This window comes from Calypte anna, chromosome 12, assembly GCF_003957555.1.
Source record: "Calypte anna isolate BGI_N300 chromosome 12, bCalAnn1_v1.p, whole genome shotgun sequence".
Lineage (NCBI taxonomy): Eukaryota > Metazoa > Chordata > Aves > Apodiformes > Trochilidae > Calypte > Calypte anna.
Genome location: NC_044258.1, coordinates 20,747,998 through 20,766,658, shown reverse-complemented (window position 1 = coordinate 20,766,658; position 18,661 = coordinate 20,747,998). Strand labels below are relative to the sequence as shown.

At 42.7% G+C, this 18,661-nt stretch overlaps 1 protein-coding gene across 1 annotated transcript in view; it reads left to right on the top strand.

Annotated features, from left to right (window-relative positions):
• Positions 1-16,929, top strand: part of RAD18 (RAD18 E3 ubiquitin protein ligase) — a 34,781-nt gene extending 17,852 nt beyond the window's left edge. The window contains exons 10-13 of the mRNA XM_030458493.1: positions 2,713-2,847; positions 5,151-5,310; positions 14,446-14,508; positions 16,712-16,929. Coding sequence (XP_030314353.1) covers positions 2,713-2,847; positions 5,151-5,310; positions 14,446-14,508; positions 16,712-16,814 — 461 coding nt within the window. The 3' untranslated portion in view covers positions 16,815-16,929. The remainder of the gene's footprint in view (positions 1-2,712; positions 2,848-5,150; positions 5,311-14,445; positions 14,509-16,711) is intronic.
• Positions 16,930-18,661: the final 1,732 nt, after the last annotated feature.

Genomic DNA, 18,661 nt, shown 5'->3' with positions numbered 1-18,661 from the left:
AAGGGTGCATTTAAATCTGCAATATGGTCACATTTCCTGTGTCTCCTTGTGTTGCTTCAGGCATATAAATTATTCCATAATGCAGCTACATTTAGCCTTGTTGATTTTAGTGGGGTTTCTGTGAAGGCTAAATAAGGACCTAAATCTTTAGCAAATTTTTCCCTTGCTTTTTGTTGCTGTTCCTGAGAATGTACTTTTTTTTTTTTTTTGATGTGTACATGAACTCTTTGTGATTTTTAATCTTAAGTATTCTCCCCTAATTCCAAGTAACTGGTTTATAATTGTTCACTTGCCATGCTGAAATATCTAGCAATAAAATTATATATAAAGCCCTCCCCCCAGCAAAATAAAATAATTTAAGAAGTATTAATCCCAAATAGGGTGTTTTTCCCCACAAGGCTTTAGTAGCTCTGTAAAGAACCAAACCAAAGCTGAGTGGCTGCAAGAGGCTCTGGGAGCAGTGCCTCCCCAGCCTTCTATTTCCTTGATCTGCTCTATGTGTTTTAGAACAAGATATTAAGTGCCATTGCAATTTTCCAGCACTTATTGAGTTTATATTGTTCAATGGACATGGCTACAAAATTATTGAGATCACCAAGTGAATAAATTAGCCTCAGGCAGCTTAATTGAACAATTAAAAGTTTAAAAAAAGAGAGAGGAGAAAAGAGAAGATAGAAAAATATTTTAATGGGAACAAATGGTTTTAAAATTATTAAAAAGTGATGACCAAAGAAGTAAATGTTAAATGGTGTCAGCAAATCGTTTCCCATAAAAGCAATGAGGAAGAAATGTTAACCATGAAAAAGAGTTCTGCGTTAAAATTAGAGGATGGTTGGAGATTAAAAGAACTTTTATTAAGTGCCTTTTTTTTCACTAGAGCACAGATGGACTTTATTATACAATGAAAATTCTTTTTCCTTTTAATTTATAACATTTGCACCCCAGGTCCCCTATTCACAGCTGAATTAATTAAGCTTGGCATCAGTTCTGAATAAAACCCCCCTAACCATATACTTTATGTTCTGTATTTCCATATGAAACACACACCAGAGTGGAGCCATGTAACAGCCTTGTTGGCAAGCAGGATAAAACAGTGATGATTAAACTTTTTTCCCTTCTTATCTTCACAGTTTCCCTGGCTCTTGGCAAACTGCAGATTACAGCTGGTTACTTTTTTGCCTTTTTTTCTGTGTGTGAAGCGTTTCTGAAATACCAATTAATAGTTTGGCTTGGTGAAGCTGAAGGTGGTTTAGAGGCTGAGCCTGGAAGGTGCAGTTGAATTTCTGTCCCCTGCTCTCTCTGCTCAGGAACAGCCTCAGTCCAGGGTCAGCCCCAGGCTGCCCTCAGATGGGCAGGACTCTTACATGGAGTTGGGTTTCCTTTTCTGTAGATTTTATTTTCCTTTTTTAAACAAATTGTGTTCTGCAGCTCTTTCTTTTTATGTCTTTTAATATGCAGTGTTTTCCAGAGGCTTTCTGATTTATGCTTTGTGTTTTAAATATCTGTAATTCTCTCTGCAGTGATGTTCATGGCTGTAGCTCTGTGAAACGTGCTGCTCCAGCTGGGTGGGTTACAGCCTGTCTGCCTCAGGCCTTCCTTTGCCAGGACATTTCTTTGCTTGAACAGCTTTCCAGTTACACCATAACACAGAACAACAACAACAAAAAATAATACTGGAAAAACTGCAGTGCCAAAGGAATGGTGCAATGGATGTGCAGTGGCTCCAACCCAACCATCTGGGAGAAGAGCTCCCTGAATATCAATTTTGCTGTTGTCCTTACCTGGTGGTGTCAGCTACCCCAGGAGAGGGGGTGGGTTTTAAAGGTGCTGTACCCTCTGTGACCACCCCACATGCCCTGGGCCCCTGTCCCCTTCAGCTGAGGCACTTTGTTTGGTGCAAAAGGACAAATCTCTTTGTCAGTGACTTTCTGTTGGAAGGTGCCAGGAACACTGCTCCAGCAGGAGTTGGTGCCTTCTGGAGGGAAAACAGCCCAGCAGGGTCAGGTAGTCCACAGTGGCTGTCTGAGCAGACTGGGTATTTTCCCCACCTCTGAGTAAAGAATTTGAAATATCTAGATTAAAAACCAGCATTGCTTTGACTGAATACCAGAGGGTTGCTTAGAACAGGGTAAGTGATTGAAAATGCAGAGTATGCCAAAGAGCAATTAACTGTGATTAGAGGATCTGAATGAAAGCAGTCCAAGGAGCATGACACAAAGGCTTTCCACATTGCTTCACTGCAGAAAGGGGGGAAAAACCCAGAGAGACTTGAAAGCAGTTTGCAGAGCAGGTGTGAGATTTGGGGCTTTGTATCTGGCAGGGCTGCCTGGAACTGAACCCCAGGTCTGAGAGCATCATCCAGGTGCTCCTTGAGCTCTGACAGGCTTGGTGCTGTGGCCACAATATTAAATGTTGTCACAGTGGTAATCGCAATACTTAGCCATGTTTAGGGTGGAAAAAAAAGGATAAATAATATAAAGCAGAAAAAAGCACAGTTCTGCTCAAAAATGAAGTTTTAATGTGCTTGTTCACAGATTCAGGTCATTAACAGAATCTGAAACATATTGCAGTCATGAATTAGTTTTCATTTGCTGTATCTGAAATGTTTTTGATTCATTGTTTTGTGTTTATTTCTGTTCACATCCCTTTCTCTTTTTATGGCTGCCTTAAGAGTCCCATGTCAGTGATCAGTAACACACTGTTACGTTTCAGGAAACAAACACAGAAATGAATTTCACTTTTTGGTGGATCAGGTCAAGAGTCGGTGGAAGAAAAGTGGGAAGAGGAAAACAGAAAGTGCTCAAAACAAAGGAGAAGTTGCTGCCAAAGAATTAGCAGTGGCCACAGGTTAGTGGTGCTGTTTAATATATCCCACTCTTTGCTCCACACTAATAAGCAGGGGGCTTCCCAGAAAGCACAAAGATCAAACAGGCTCTAAGGAGTGAAGAGAGATCTTTGAATGTGTCATTTCTCAATGAATGCAGCCTGTGGAGTTACAATCCCTTCAAGGTACTGAGCTCTGGAGAGAATTCCAGTGGCCAGAATTGGATGTCTTGCTGTGTTCTTGGGAAAATGTGGCAGCTGAGTTTGCATCAGCTCTTTCAAATCCTTGCTGTTCCTCAGTTGAACAGAATTAATCTTTGGCTGTCTCCTGGGCTGTCTCCTCTAGCAGAGCTCTCAAGAATAAGAATATATTAAAATACCAGTGTGATAGTATGAATTTTGTTCTTATCAGTCCATGCAGATGCAATGTATAATCCTTTCTGTGTGAAAGGTGAAAATTAAGGAATCTCAAGGATCAAGTTTATCTTATTTGGACATAATTTACAGTGATATTTCTCTTCTATAGCAGAAACAGAAGCAATGTCTTATTGGATAATGGGATCACAGACTTTGAAATATTAATTTCTATTTGTGCTCTCAGGAGAGGTTTGCTGCTGTGAATTACTGGGCTTCTGTCTTCTGTGTAAGCATTTTCTTTGTGCTCAGAACCACAGACTTTGAGAAGCTGAAGGAAAGCCAAATAGTTTTTCCAAAAGAGTGCTCAGGTAGAAAATAACTTCTTTCCAGTGTATCAATCTGTATTGTGTTGACTTGAGTACACAACACCACCCTGCCTGGTGCTGAGAAACCTGCAAAATATTCATTAGCTGCTTGTGCACTAAGTGTTCAATAATATTTGACATTTCAGTTTCTCATTTTGTGCCAAACATCTGCACCTGGTTGCCTGTTTGTAAACTGTTTAGAGCCAAACACAAGATTTATGGGTGAAGGAAAAAAAGCCTAAAGCCTGTCTCCTCAGTGTCCTTATTAACAGGAATTACCTTTTTATTAAAATGGGAATTATAGCATGTGAAAGGAGGGAAGATAGCAGTGCTGTTGGAAGTGTAACTGCTGAGAAGAGCAAAGGCTTTGCATGGCTTGCCTTCCTCACCCACGTTATTTGGATTCTCCTGGAAGCAGTGGAGTTGTGCAGTCTTCCTATTTTATAACTTTTAAACTTAGGGGTTTGCTTTGCCCAAGGGGAAGCACCGTCTCTAATGGGATGTGATCTGCCTCTTCTGGGCTGTGTGACTTGGCTATTTTTAACCTGTTACTTCCAAGAGTTGTGTTTCATTATTTGGACAGCTGACTCACGGAGCTGCTGGTGGTTTGCAACAGACAAAGCCATACTCCTGATATTTAATTATATAGTTTAGCAGAAGGGAAAGGACAAACAGCAGCCAGCCTCAAAGACTGTATAGCTCTTCCACACTTTAATTACAGTTCTGCTTGGTCAGGTCAGTCAAAATAATTCTGAGAGATAAAAAGGTCCAAGTGGTTTGAACAGGAGTATGGCATGGTTCCTGAGGGTGGACAGAAGCCAGAGCAGGGATTATTAATGAGCTGAGTCTCAGTGTGGTTCTAATGTCCCATGCAACTTCCTAGTTAAGTAACTAATGTGAAAGTATCCACGGCTGTGGCATAAAATTGTTTATCTTTACATACAGTACTTTCTAGTCTGTGTTTGTCTTCTCTTCAGAGAGGTAGAAGGTATCTCTTCAGAGAATGCATCATCTTTTTGTAGGTAAAAACATTTTCCTCAAAAATAATTGAATGGCTTGTGTCTGATACGTGTTGTGTATAAATTATTTTTCCCATTAAAAAATGGAAAAGTCATTCATCTAGACTGAGATGGTATTTCTTAGGTGCACAAGGAAATAAATCATGATGCTTCTCATGTTGAAATTAATTTGGTCTGTAAAACCTTAAAGCTGTGCTGCTGTCTCATGCAGTGGATGGAGTGCACGGGTAATAAGCAGGGAGCAGCACTGTCTCATTGAGTGCTGGATAATTTCTGAAACAAAGTTCCATCTTACCAAATGTGCCAAATATCCTTACCCTTTATTTATCTCCTTTTTTCTGTTTGAAACTCTTAGCAATGGGATGCTCCTGTTTCAGCCTGGTTCTTAGAGGGTGGGTTTGTTACAGGAAAAGAAGTTAAACATCTGAAACTCTGAGAGTTTCAGGAAGCAAATAGGTGGGAATGAGGTATTTAGCTGTTTCAGAAGTGGGGGTTTTTTGTTAAAATCTATCTCCAAACTGCAGAAATTTAAACAATTGTATTTTGCTTTGTCATTCTTGCTGATCTCTGCCTTCCTTTGTGGTAGAACATACAGCAGAAGAGCATCACACAGCTCTGGTCCCTGGAAAGACCCAGGTACTGAAAGCAGAACCTCCTGATGGCAGAAGCAGTGAATCTCATTCCTTGGAGGAAGGCCCCAGATCAGACTCTCCTGCATTCTCACTGTCACCTGGATCAACAAGCAGGTCAGCCAAGATGAGTCTCTTCTCCCTGCTTGGTACCAGATTAGGCCAAATATGGGGAATCTTCATCAGAAACCTTGAGCAGTCTGTACGTTCTACCTCCTAGGGCTGGCTTCTCAGTGTGGTCACTGATTCCTTCTCCATGCTCCTGGCTGTTCAGTTGCTGGAAAAACTGAGCTGAAATATGTTTAGAATTCACTTAATGGTTTTGTAAAGACTTGATAGAGGGGTGAGAGTGTGAATGTTCCTTGGGATGTAGGAACAGTGAGTGGAATGTTTGTGGAACCAGGAAAACGTTTGGTGTTTCTCTTTCACTGCATCATCTTCCCTTCTGTTGGAGGTTTTGTGTAGAGAGATGGAAAACTGATAAAGTCTGAGTCTTTTAATAGCTCTTTTGAGTACTGCTGTAAGAAATAGAGTTAAAATGACCTGTTATTTGCAGTCAGTGCTAGAGTGCCACTGAACCTTGAAGTGCAGACAGTAATTTACTTTTCTTTCTTCATGCATTTAGTTTTGCTTCTTGAAATTGCCTTATTTGCTTTCAAAAAATGAAGGATCAAGGTAGTCTTTATAAATAATGTAAGATTTTATGCTTTTGATAGTTCAATAGCAATTTTATTGGAGGGATGTTCAGCTTTTATTGCTGGTAAGATTTATTTGGTTTTTGAAGGTAGGTTGCATCTGTTTAAGATATTTACTTCATGGATCATAATTTGCTGTCTATGAGTGATCCATTGTCAAAGATGACAGCAGTGAGCACTTAGATAAATATCCTATTGCAATAGTCATTGCTGGGCCTCCAGTTTCTGGAGGAAAGGTGAAAAAGTCATTGAAAGCAATTACAGAATAATTGTTTTTTGATATGTCTCTAAAAGCAAGAGAGCTAATCCTGGTAATAATCTTGATCCCTTGTTGAGGACAGAAATGAGGGGTGAAGGCACCTTTTGCAGGTCTGCATTGCTGGGGAGAAAAAAGCTTCCCATGTATAAAGTGAGAGATAATCAGAGGAAGCAGCTGAAGGTCTGAGTCAGGAGTAACATTTCTTAATTTTCTCACTCATTACATCCATAGTATATGCCTTTTTCTCTTCTTTCTACAAATATTATGAATACCATAGTGCTTGGCTTCATAACTGTTTATTAAAAGGACAATTTAGTTTTTGAAAAGTATAGCAGAAACAAAATTTCCTACATTAATTTGGTTTAAAGATACTGCCTTTCACAGAGGTAAATGCTAAATGGTGAATGAAAGCCTAGAAGGACATAGGAAAGAGATCAGCTGGGGATCAGAGACCATAAAATGTTAAATTACTTTGTTTTTATATGGTTTATATGGTTTTGCTGCCTGTTTCCATTAACTTGAACTAAATGGGAACATGTAGTAAATACTTGTCTGTGAGCAGAGAGATGCTGCCTGGGCAGATCACTTACCTGGAGGCAGGAAGCCTCTTGGGTGCTCTTTCAGAATATGATTACACTTTTGTTTGGCTTTTTTGTTTGCTTGTTTTGCTCTGTTTCTCTTTCAGAAGAGGTTACATTTCAGAGGTTACATTTTCGTTTGGCTTTTTTTGTTTTGTTTTATTTCTCTTCCAGAATATGGTTAAATTTGTGCTTGCCCTCAGACCTGTGCTGCCACCATCCCTGTGTTCCCCTCCATCTGCCCCTTCCCCTCCTCCCTGTAGGTCTGGTTCTGCCCCAGTGCTGCAGTCAGGTTGGTAAGGGCAGTGTGTCACTGTCTTTCCTGTTTATGTCTAACACACTCATGAAGCAGTTCTAAGCTTCTCAGGATGTCATGAAAATGGGGATAGTTCTTCCTTCTTCCTTCCCTGTGACGCTGGTAACTGTTATCTTGCTAATTTCTTCCCTTTTAAAATAAGGTCCAATGCCCTGGGCATCATTGAGATCCCCTTGAGCCTTCTCATCTGGGGGCTGATCAGGCCCATCTCCCTCAACCTCTGCTCTTACACCCCCCAGGATGGTCAGGATGGGCTCTGTGTGCTGGGCAGTGCCTCCCAGGACTTGTCAGGGGGTCCCAGTCCCAGCCCTGCAGGTGCCTGGCTTTGGTGTGTCCCTGGGAGCTGGGGCAGGACCAACACAGAGGGAGCTAGAGGTGGAGCAAGAGCTCAAAGCCCTGAACTGGAGGGGGAGATGCAATTCCTGCAGATTCCTGTCTGCTCTGGGTTGTCACCAGCCCTTCTTGGAGCTGCCCTGCTCCTGGGGATCTGAATGGTGATCTGGGCCAGGGAACACAACTCTTCAGCTCAGAAAGCACTGTTCCAGAGACTGGTTTTGTGTCCCTGCAGCCTCAGAGCATCCCAAGGTCAGGTTTGTGCAGGGCAGAAGCTCTCCCCCAGGGTGAAGCAGGGCCAGCTCTCACCGTGTCACATCTGGCAGGTGTGGGGATGATGGATGGACCTGCTCCATCCTCACCCTGCCTGCTGATGTGCTGCCCTAGGGCTCTGATTCTTATTGTAGTTCCACAAAATAAATCCCTCCAGCTTGGCTCTTCATCCAGAGTTTAAACAAGGTGTTCCTGTTCTTCCCTATTTTACTTAATTTATAATTTTTATTGCAAATTAGCCTTTTGGCATTAAGAACCCTGGAAAATTTGGAATTTTAATCTTACAGAGTGAGTTCTTGGGAGGCAGAAAGGGCTTGTGTTAGCTCATCTGAGGGATCATTAACTTCTGTCCCTCTGCAAGTCTGGTGTGTGGATGACATTACAAGTGATTCTCCCCGTGGCCCCTGACATGACAGTTAAACTTTCATTCTTCACCTTTTTCTCTTGTGTGTATCAGCTGCCAGACTGGGTGGATGTGTGTCTGGGAGACTGTGAGGATGTTTTGCTGCAGGATATTAGCATGTGGCACTTACTAATGATCTGAGAGTGCTTTCATGAACCAGGCTGGCAGATTTTGTTGGAAACTGTGCATTTGTTTGCATTATGTCTGGCTGAAGGCAGAACTGTTTATTTCTTCTTTTTATGCATTCACTCTTTCCAAGTGAAATATTTCCCTAGACTTCTTGAATCACCCAGAGAATCTCTTGGTTGTACAGAGCTGTGGGTGTGCACCACGGATACCTGCAGCTTCTTTCAATAAAACATCCTTAATAGCTCCCTGAGGTTTACTCTTAAATAAAGCTCCTGTGGAACAGGAACAGAACTGCACACAATTGTTTTTTCAGAATCCCTCTGGAATTTTCTCTTCCCTTTTCCACTTTGTGCATACCCCCTGCTCTGTATGTGTGGTGTGGGGTTTTAATTTATTTTTTTTTTTAATATAGGGCAGTTTACTTAACCTTAAAAGCTCTCTGCTGCACTGAGCAAGAGGTTTAACCAAGTAGTAGGGGTTTTTTTGGTTGGTTGCTTGTTTTTTTGCCCCTCTCTTTCCCCTCACACTCTGTTAAACTCACCTGCTGGGCAGTCAGGCTCTGGAGTGCCTTAGGGCTTTATTCAGGTTCTCAGCCTTGACATCCAGACCCTGGTTTTATACTCTGCTCAAGAAGAGGGGAAATCACTAATAATAATTCAGAGGAAGCATAGCTGGGTGCCACCTGATGCCTGCTGGGGCAGGGAGGGCTCTGCTCCTTTGCCCAGTGTCCTGGTGCCAAACCATCCCTTTCTGAAAAACATTCCTCTGCATTTCCCTTTCCCCTCTAGGAAACCAACCTCACATCCTCTCCAAATACAGATGAGGGGGAATGCTCATGAAAAAGAATTAAATGGGCTTTTTGCCTTTCCTGTTTCTGTTCCTGACAGCTGCTCTGATGTCCCTGTGCAGTACCTGGGTTGGGCTCTGCCAGCTCTGGAGCCCAGCTCTGGGCTGCACAGCCCCTGCTCCAAGGATGCTGCTTGCACAGTTCTGGAATGATCAGAATGGACCTGAACAATGGCCAGGTTTTCAGGCAGTGTCAAAAGTAGGTGTAGTCATGTACATCTCTTCCGTGGAGTTTATTTTATCACTTTCTGGTTACCATGGAGTTAATGTTTCATTGATTGTGGTGAAATAAATATAGCAGAACTCAAAAAAAGGAATGATTTAGATTTTGAGAGTTTAAGTAGCATTGTGCTATTGTACCAAGTAATGATTTTCTGAGGCTTGTATTTTATTTCTGATAATAAGAGGATATCCTTTGACAAGGGCAAATGCTTTTCATATTGAAATGTCAAAACTTGAAATATATTTGGAAGTTGAAATGTGCATGCTGTGTTTTTATGAAGAGAACACTTCTAAATGGAGGGCTGGTGTTATGATGGATTAAAAGAAAATTAAGGTTTTGAGTAGCAAATAGAATATAAAAAAACCCAAGCAGTCTTGAAGATGGAGAATTGAAATATTTGCTCTTTAAAAAGATGCTGCATGTAAAGGAATTATTCTTTTTTCTCTGAAATAAGACCTTCTGTCTTTTGTCAGTGTCATAGCAATATTTGCTAAGGGAGCATTTGGTCAATATTAGAAATTCATGCATTCTACACTAGTCATTGATGTACTGATATTACTCAAAATTTGATAGTTTGAGGAGATCAAAATGTTACCCCTGCTGGAGAAACAATACCAGCCACGTGTGGAGATTGTAGCATTGACCCAAATATGTTTGGTCTCTGGGTCTCTCACCAAGAGGAGCAAAAGATTTATAACAGATAAACACCCAAACAAAGCCATGACTTTTGAAGGGTAATTCTTCAAAGATAGGAAGTCAGACATAAAGCTTCCATAGAACTTTAGTGCTCCACATGAATGGACCCATTGCATTCTGATACTTTCTGGGACTGAAGCCAAATTTTATGCAGCTACTTAAGCAACAGGAAAATCTGAAGAGAAATTAAGTGGGACAATGATAAACCAGTCAATGAAGTGTGTAGAGGAAGTGCTCTATTCAGAAGACTTTATATAATGGGGATCATGTTGCTTTTTAAAAACACATTATTTATCTTTAGAACTTTTGTGTTAGAAGAAGATTTCAGTTCCTGATGGCTGGAGTGAAAGACTTGCAGGAGTATAGACAGTATCACCTGAGATATCGAGGGGTACCCTGAAACCCAGTGACTTAATTTTTAAATCCAGGTGGAAAAGTGCTGTGTCTGCAGCCTGTGTCATCTCTGTGCTGCTGGAAGAGCCCGAGCAGCAGCAGTGTCTGCCAGGTGAGATTGGTGCCCAGGCAAGGGGCCTCAGCTGCAATGAGTGGGGCTTTTTGGCAGTGAGTTTAGGAGCCATCCATCAGCATCTAAGGTCTGGATTTTTCTGGTCACTTATCCTTGGATTTATATGATTTGTAGAACTTGGACTTTAGCAGTGGAAGAAGAGGTAGAAAGAGGGAGCTGTGTTCAGTTATCCTGGAGTTCACTGGATGGCAGCAATCCTCTGAAAACCTCTGAGCAGACATGGGGCTGTCACACAGACTGCTGACAGGATGGAAGGGCTGAAGAAGTTGTGAGAGCTCTTCCTGGCAGCTGATCCAGCCCGAGTTTAAGGACAGTGTTGTCCTGATCTTCAGGCTGGCCATCACTGCCACGTGAGAGAAGTGTATGGCAAGGAGCTGATCAGGGGATCGCTGCTGCTTTCAGCTCTCCAGTACATTTCTGACTTAATAAATCTTGAGCTGCTTTGGCTCAGAGATGATGTCTATTTCAGTGAGAGATAGGAGTGTTTTATCTTTGATTCTTGGCCTCAAATATGGGTTCATTGTGGAAGGATGATGATACTTCTCTGCTATGTTGTTGATTTGTACCTTTCTTCCAAAAACTGAGCTGTAACACACGTGATGGAGTGTCCTGGGACACTCGTCCTGCACAGGGACAGCTGATGACCTCAGATGGGTCTGAAGGAAAGTGGTCACACATGGCAGAACATCCCTCCCTAGTCCACAGCCACGGGGTCTGGACATCTCTGAGCCCTGAGAACAGAAGTGAGAGTATACCAGTGCTCTCCAGTGCTTCAGCCTCTGTGTCCCAACTGTTGCCAGCCTTCTGAGGAAAGCAGATGAGGTGGATCCAGCAGATCTTTTCCTTTCCTAAAGGCAGAGCCTCAGGTGTGTGCTCCTAAGCTGCAGAGGAGGCCACTTACAGCCTGGGAAGAGCCAAGGAAAGCGGTGAAACAGCAGAACCTGTGTAAGGTTTAGTACAGACAGGAGTTCTCCATGGGAGGTCCTGGGGAAGGTCCAAGACTGAAGAGGAGGTTTTGGAAAGCCAGGGAAGACTGTGGTGAGCAGCTAGCCTTGGGTGTTAGACAGGACTTAGGGACACTCCATCAGCAAGCTCATGCTGGTTGTCACAGGCAGGTCAAGGTGAGAAAACTGCTTTCCCTCCCCCCTTGCAACTGGGCATTCACCTTCAAATGACACTGGTAAAATGAGAGAGGCTGCAGCTCCCTTCTGAGCCCAGCATTCAGGAAAGAATGGATGTGCCAGAGCAAAGCACACAATGCACAGCAAGATGGTGTGGCTAAAGGACACTGCCTGTTCACCATGAAGCCAAGAAGGAACTTAATCTGCCCTAGAATAAACAAATACAAAGAGACATTTGCTCTCGTTTTTAGAACAAGACACGTTATTCACACTTACGTCAGCTTTCTTCTCTCTATTTTAAGGTGATGTGTTTATCTTTTTTTTTTTTTAAAAAAAAAAAAAAAAAAAAGGGAGAGGAAGAAGGGAATGGCAGTCAAATCCCAGTGATGGTCAAGAAAGGAATAGTTCACTCTTGGTTGATTGTGAGTGCTCAGAGGAAACTAATCCTGCTGGGGAGCTGCCCGAGTCACTGGAGCCTCTTCACACCCCATCCCCTGCTCTGCCAGCCTCTTGCATCTGGAGCTTCAAGGTTCTGAACTTCAATGGGCTTGCTATGAAGCTTTAAGTTTCAGAACTTTAATGGGTTTGCTATGAAGCTTTACTCCTCTGGAACGGAGATGTGAGCACTTAGGTCGGAATGCTGACCTTTAATAAAGGGAAGGACAGGAAACCTCTGGTGGGAAATAGTCTTGGATTTGGAGTCTGAATCAAGTCTGAAGCTGTGCTTTGCTTTGCCTGGCCCCAGTGTAGGTAGGTATAGCTATGGGGTATTGAGAAGGCAGAAACCACTGAAGAAATAAAACTATTCTAAATTCCATGATCTCTTGGGGCCCCAGGCTAAAATTTACAGAAACAACGTATGTGATGGGGTAGCTGTTTCTTTTTAGTTCATTTTCTTCACTTTAATGGGGAATCATTCAATCATATCAAAAGCTCAGGAGTCTCCTTCAAGGGGAAAACAAAGAATTACTTTAAAATATGAATTTAGTTAGTGGTAAAAATATCTCCTAGTTGAGAATGCTTTTTTTGATACCTGTTTTTCAGCTATGGCATATTTAAGGAGTTTTTAATTTGCAGACAATTTTTCTCTCCTACATGTGGAGGAAAGATATATAATTCCTTCAACTCAAAATGAAGCAATTGCTCAGTCTTTGTAAAAGAAATTGATGTTTTAAGAGGGGAAAAGGTGCAGCAACTATTTCATTGAGTGACTGGCTGGGAACAATGGCTTGTTTGAAGAAATCCTCAAACAAAGGGCTTTTTAGCTGCAGCTGGGAGGTTCACAGCCCTGCAGCTTGGATTTGTAGTTCCATCCATATCTCCCTGGTCTCCCAGTGCAGTCATGGCATGAAGGTTAATTTTGGTTCCCTGGGGCCTCTGGAGCTGACTGCCCTGCACATCTCCAGCTCTGGGCAATGGTGGTCACTCACTCTGGGACATTTTGTCTTGGGTTTTAAATTTGGTAGGCATGGGCTGTGAGTGACACATGTAAATTATGAACTCACATTACTGCTCTGAGTGTTGGCCAAATCTCTTCACTTTTATTGTTTCACTTGTGACACAGTTGGTGACAAATGATAATAATGCTGCATTTTTCAGGGCAAAGTAGTACATCATGTTCAGGCATCAAATCTGTTCTTTTTCTGGTTTAGGGGACTAAAAGCTCACAAATAGCCTTGCTCTTCTCCCTCCTCTCCCCCCACCCCCCCTTTCTTTTTTTTTTTTTTTTTTTTTTTAATGTAGCTAGAACATTAAAGCAGGATTTAGAAATATAATAACAACTCATTCCTTGGGCAGCCAGTTTAGTTCTGAAAATGAGGTTTTGATGGGCTTATATTTCTGAAGAGTAAAAATAATGCTGGACTTCAAAACTTTTCCCATCCACCACTGTTGTTACAGTCTGTTTTGCCAGGTTTTTCACTTCAATATTTCATGTTAAAATTTCCTCCATATGGCTCTAGTGCTTTGTGTGTATTTTTGGTACCTTTTTCTTTTATGACTAGATGGGATGTGTTAGAGGTTTCTCTAATCTGTGTTGTTCTTCTCCATTGCAATCTGTTGGTGGTTCTGTGTTCTGCTCACTTTGATGTGTTTTGAACAAACGTGCAGGGGCTCTGATATCTGTGTATAAAGTTATGGCTTTGGGGATGTAGTTTTACAATTTATGTCTGTGTCCTCTAATAAGCAGGGGATTAGTTTTGCTGTAAAACCTTTAAAGTAAATCCAGGAGAGCTGATGTCCAACTGCTGACCCAAGGTTTACACTAAAATCTCCAAACTGTTTGTGTAACATGGTTTGTGATGTAATTTCTACAATAAGGCACAGACTGCTGGATGGAGCTGCCAGGCTTCTTTGGTGGAACATAGTTTCCAGAAAAGAGTGTTTTCCAGTTTGTTAGTTGATTCCTGCAACCCTGGGACTTGGCATTTACTTGAGAGCTTTGCAATGGTTCGTCTCACGGAGCCTGAACATGCAATAGAAATTATTTATCAATAACTGGCCAGAGTATTGTGTTCACTTAATGCAGATTTTATTGAGATTTGGCAAAGTTTTCTTATTTACAATACAGGCAAAAAACATCTTTGTAGTTAAGTTTTTCCCCCTTGATTTCTGACAAGAACAGAGAGAACTGTCTTGCCTGTTCAATAACAAAAAGAGACCCGGTAATAACTCCAAAAATTCTGTGAGATCCAGAGCTTCCCTGGCTGTGCTGTTGGTTGAAGCCACCTCTCCTTGGCAGCACTGTGTGGAGGAGTCTCTCACCTAGGGATTCCACAGCCCTTGCTAAGCAGGGCCCTACTTTGCTGTGGGTGTTGCCACAATAATTTACACCTGCTTTATTTTCCCCTTTCAGCTCCAGTTCAGACATTTTGAGAGATCTGCAAGGGGCTGAGGCATGTTCAGCATCCTCTGACAAGTAAGTAGAATACATGGGTGGAAAAGTCTTTGTGACTGGTGTAGATCAGTAGTTTCCAGGCTGTGGAATCCTGTGCATTTTCTGTGTGCTATAGTGGTAATATTTAAAATTTGAATGTCCTGTCCACTTTGGCAGTTGATCCTAGGGCATGATGAGAACCACATTGCTTTTAATTCTCTTAGTCTGCTTCTGATTCTCTATTGCCCATTACATACATTTGTGGTCAATAGATTGTGACAGCTCTGAAAGTCCATGATTGATGGCAGAGGTAACATTGGAAACTCTTAAAACATGTCTGTAGATAATATAATGGATTTTAAGGAGCTTTAATGGAAGCACTGAGGAGGCCTTGGTTAGGGTGGTGTCAGGGGTCAGTGTTGGAGCAGGAAAACAAAGTAATCATGAAGCCTTTCTTGTAGAGAGCAGCATCACTTGGGAGGGTGAGCAGTGTTTGCTGGATGGACACCCACAAACACTCTTCCTTTTGTAGTACCTGCTACTCCTTGAGACAGAGAGTAAAGTGTAAATTACTTGGTGGTACAGACTGCAGATGCCAGTCCCTGGTGATCATCCCCTGGGGCTGCTGCCACAGCTGCCCTCACAGATGTTTACTGATGTGTGACCTTGATAAACTGGGGTCAGGGATCAGCTGGAGCCTTGGCAACCACCTCACTGCCTAATTATCAGTTACCTGTGGCCCATCATATCTTGGCTGTTTTTCAGTGAGTTGAATCACAAGGAGCTGGGGTCCTGAATAAAAGCCAGTCCATAAGGGTTTGTAGCTATGAACTGTGATGAGAACAGGAGAGGTAGAACTGTGGCTACCAGAGCTGGGGGGCTCACGAGCCAGGGAGTCAGCCAGCAGCTCCCAGCCTTGTCTTCTTTAGAGGCTTGAGGCATGAAAATGCACAGCACAGGATGGACCAAAAGGGAGTCTCTCCCTTTGAGTGCATCTTCTGGCTGGAGAGGCATCAGAGACGTGAGTGGAGAAGCTGAGACAAGGGAGAGCTGCCCCTGCCAGCTGCAGGAGAGCTGTTCTCATGCATGTTCCTCTCTGCCCTTGGCAGCGCACCCCTGATGGAGCTGCTGCTGCTCTCCCTGGAACCTCCTTGTTATAAAATGCACCATAAGATAAGGGGGGGATCTGACTTACCCAGGTGCTAACATTTGCACCTTGCTGCAGAAGGTCAAGGATGTTTGCTCTGTGTTTTTAATACTGATGGCACTGTGCCTGTGCCACCATGGATCAAAGTCTAGTGCTTAATGGCCTCCAGTGCAGGAGCTCTGTTTCCATCTTGGTGCTGAGCAGAGCTCAGAAATCCAAGTTGTTCTTTTAATGTCTTTGTATCTTGTGGCAGTCAGCAGAGACTTTGGCATTTCATAGCTTTCCCTTGTTTTCAGTTGTGAATTCCCAGTTTAAGCCAAGTGAACAGTCCCTGCAGGATGGATTCATCCTAGCAAACGATAAATAAAGAGTGCATTTATAAGGAATGTTTAGCTACTAACAGCTATTGATGGATGAGCAGTGTCTTTCATGTCAACACTACATGGAATTTTAAGCTCCGGGGCTGAATGATGGAAATTAGCCACTTCATTTAAATGTGGCTAGTTTAATGTTTTGTTTTGTTTTTTTTCTTTAAAATTAATTCTGACTAAAAAGAAAACACTTATTTGAGTTTCCAGTGGAAAATTCTTTGCCCATACATGAGAAGAGTGCCTGGTGAAGAGCCTGTTTGAAGATGGGATCCCACGCGTTTTCCTTCTTGGGTAACCATGGCCAGAGCCCCTCATCCTTTCACTCAGTGGCTGGGAGGATGACTCCGTTTCAAGCTGACCTTTTCTGATATGACATGGTCCTGGCTTTGTCACCACCAGGTGCTCTTCTCCTTTGTGGACAAGGAATGTGAAGGGTTGCTGCTGCTCCTTCTTCTTCCAAAGTGTTCCCTGGTGACAGGCACAGAGGCACCACCACTGCCAGTCCCTGTGGGCTCAGGATGGTTCCTGGGGGCTGCCATCTCCTCTGGACAGGAGCACAGGGCAGTTTTCTTTTCACCATTACCAGTACCACACAGGCGTGTGTGTGCCCACACACTGCTCATAGTGCTTTCAGACAGCCTGCAGGATTTGCTGTGTTTAGATCAGCTTCAAAGCAATATTTAATATTTTCCTCTTTTTCTTTTTTTTTCTTTCTTTTTCTTTCCAGCATCAGTCTTCTGGGTCTGAGAATTAACAAAAGAAAATCACGTCGGCTCCAAATTCCAGAAAAGGATCAACTGCTTCCCAAGAGCAAGAGGAAGAAGAGTTAGTGCTGCAGTGGTGGAAGGCTCCAGCCCTGCAGAAGGATTGTCCCTGAGAAATGCTTCTTGGCTTGTCCCAGTTTGCAGTGTATCTGGGTACTGAATAAAATGCTGAATTTTCACATAGTCAGACTGCCTTGAACCAATCCGACCCCTCTGGCCCTGAGAGGGGGCACAAGGTGCAGGGTCCTGGAGCTGGCAGAGGGATGGAGTCTGCCTGGTGCTGCAGAAACTCCCTCTGCCTCCTTGGGAGCAATTATGAGGCTGGTTTTGGGGGGGTCAGGCAGATCCTGATGCCCATTGCCTGGCTCAGCCCAGGGACAGGGTGCACTCTCTTTTGCAGGAGTATGTCTGTGTAAACTCCCTCACAAATATTTTTATTATTTCGGTTTTAAGTCATTCCATTTTTTGCCAGGTTGCTGGAACAACAAAGTATTCTAGGTTTAAAGTAAGTGTTGGCATCAAGAGGTCTTGTCTTGCTTAGCAGATGGAGTTCTGTAATGAAGTAAAGCAATGCAAGAGTATCAAAATAAACCTGAACAACAGGGTGTGTTTTGAAAGATAACAGCTTGTAAGCAAAGTACTCAAATTGTTCTTAGAGAAGCCCCAAAGCTGCTGTCATAGCCATTCATGGGTAGCTGTGTCTTTTGACTTTAAACTGTAGCTGTAATTGGGACTGGATTTCTTACTCTCAAAACTATTAAAGACGAGGTAGCTCTTCAGGAGTGTTTTTTGTTAGAATGGGGTAAATCTGGGGTGAATCTAACCTGTAATAATTCCATTGAGGTAAATAAATGCAGAGGAAAAGCAGGAAACTCTTTGTTTTAGTAAAAGCTAAACTTTTGCATGAGAGTAATTATTGACTTCTGCTTTTAGATCTGCTTTTAACCACAGCAGTTAATACAAGACAGATTTAAATCTTGTGCAGTTAGCCAGAGAAGAGTAAAAATGTTTGGGTGTGTTATGGCCAGTGTGTTTGACACTCATGGCATGTAGACCAGTTTACATCAGCTGCTGAGCATCCCTTGGAGGGTTTTATTATTATCTTTAATTCTATTTAAGTTAGCACCACTTTGTGTTCTCTGCTGTGGTCATGATACCCACAGTCATACACAGAAAATAGCTGAGCTCAGTTTGTTGTTAGTAACTACTGATGTGAGATGAAAATGTATTTCAGTACTCAATAAGGAGAAATAGTCTAATTTATTAAGTGTGGGCTAGAAAGTACTTGGCAAAAAAAAATCAATACAGAAGTTGTATAAAACCCTATGAATTGTGAGGTGCCCACTGTGTGGGGATTGGTGCTGAGGAGCCCCTCTGAGCTTTGCCCTCCAGAGCAGAGCAAGGTGGGAAACTCCTCTGGGGCTGGGGAGGCTCCTGGGAGGTCCCAGGTCCTCCTTTGTTGGGGTGTTCATTGCTCTGTCTGCAAAAAACCATCATTCCTTTCAGTCTGTGGTTTAGTGAATCCCAGGCAGTGTTAGCACTGCCTGCTGGGACTGATGTGGAGCCTGATTTGTATTTTCTGAAAGGTGACCTTTCTGTTCATCTATTAGAAACTGGCCTGGGTTTGCACTGGGGGTTTTTGTGCCTGCTAGAATATAGCTCAGAAAAAGGAAACTGTGAAGCCCACCCTCCTTCCAAACCAGCTCAAAAGGTTCATTTAGCAGGAAAAAAAACCAAAAACCACTTCAGGCATTTAATTTTTTTTTTTTGAAGTTTGACCTTTTCAGTAACACCCTGAAGGTTTGGGAGCCTAAATGCCAGCACCACTGGCATTTAGCACCACTGATACCAGGCAGTACAGGCAGAAACAGCCTAACTATTCCCCCCTTGGCTGCTGGCAGGGACTGTCAGTG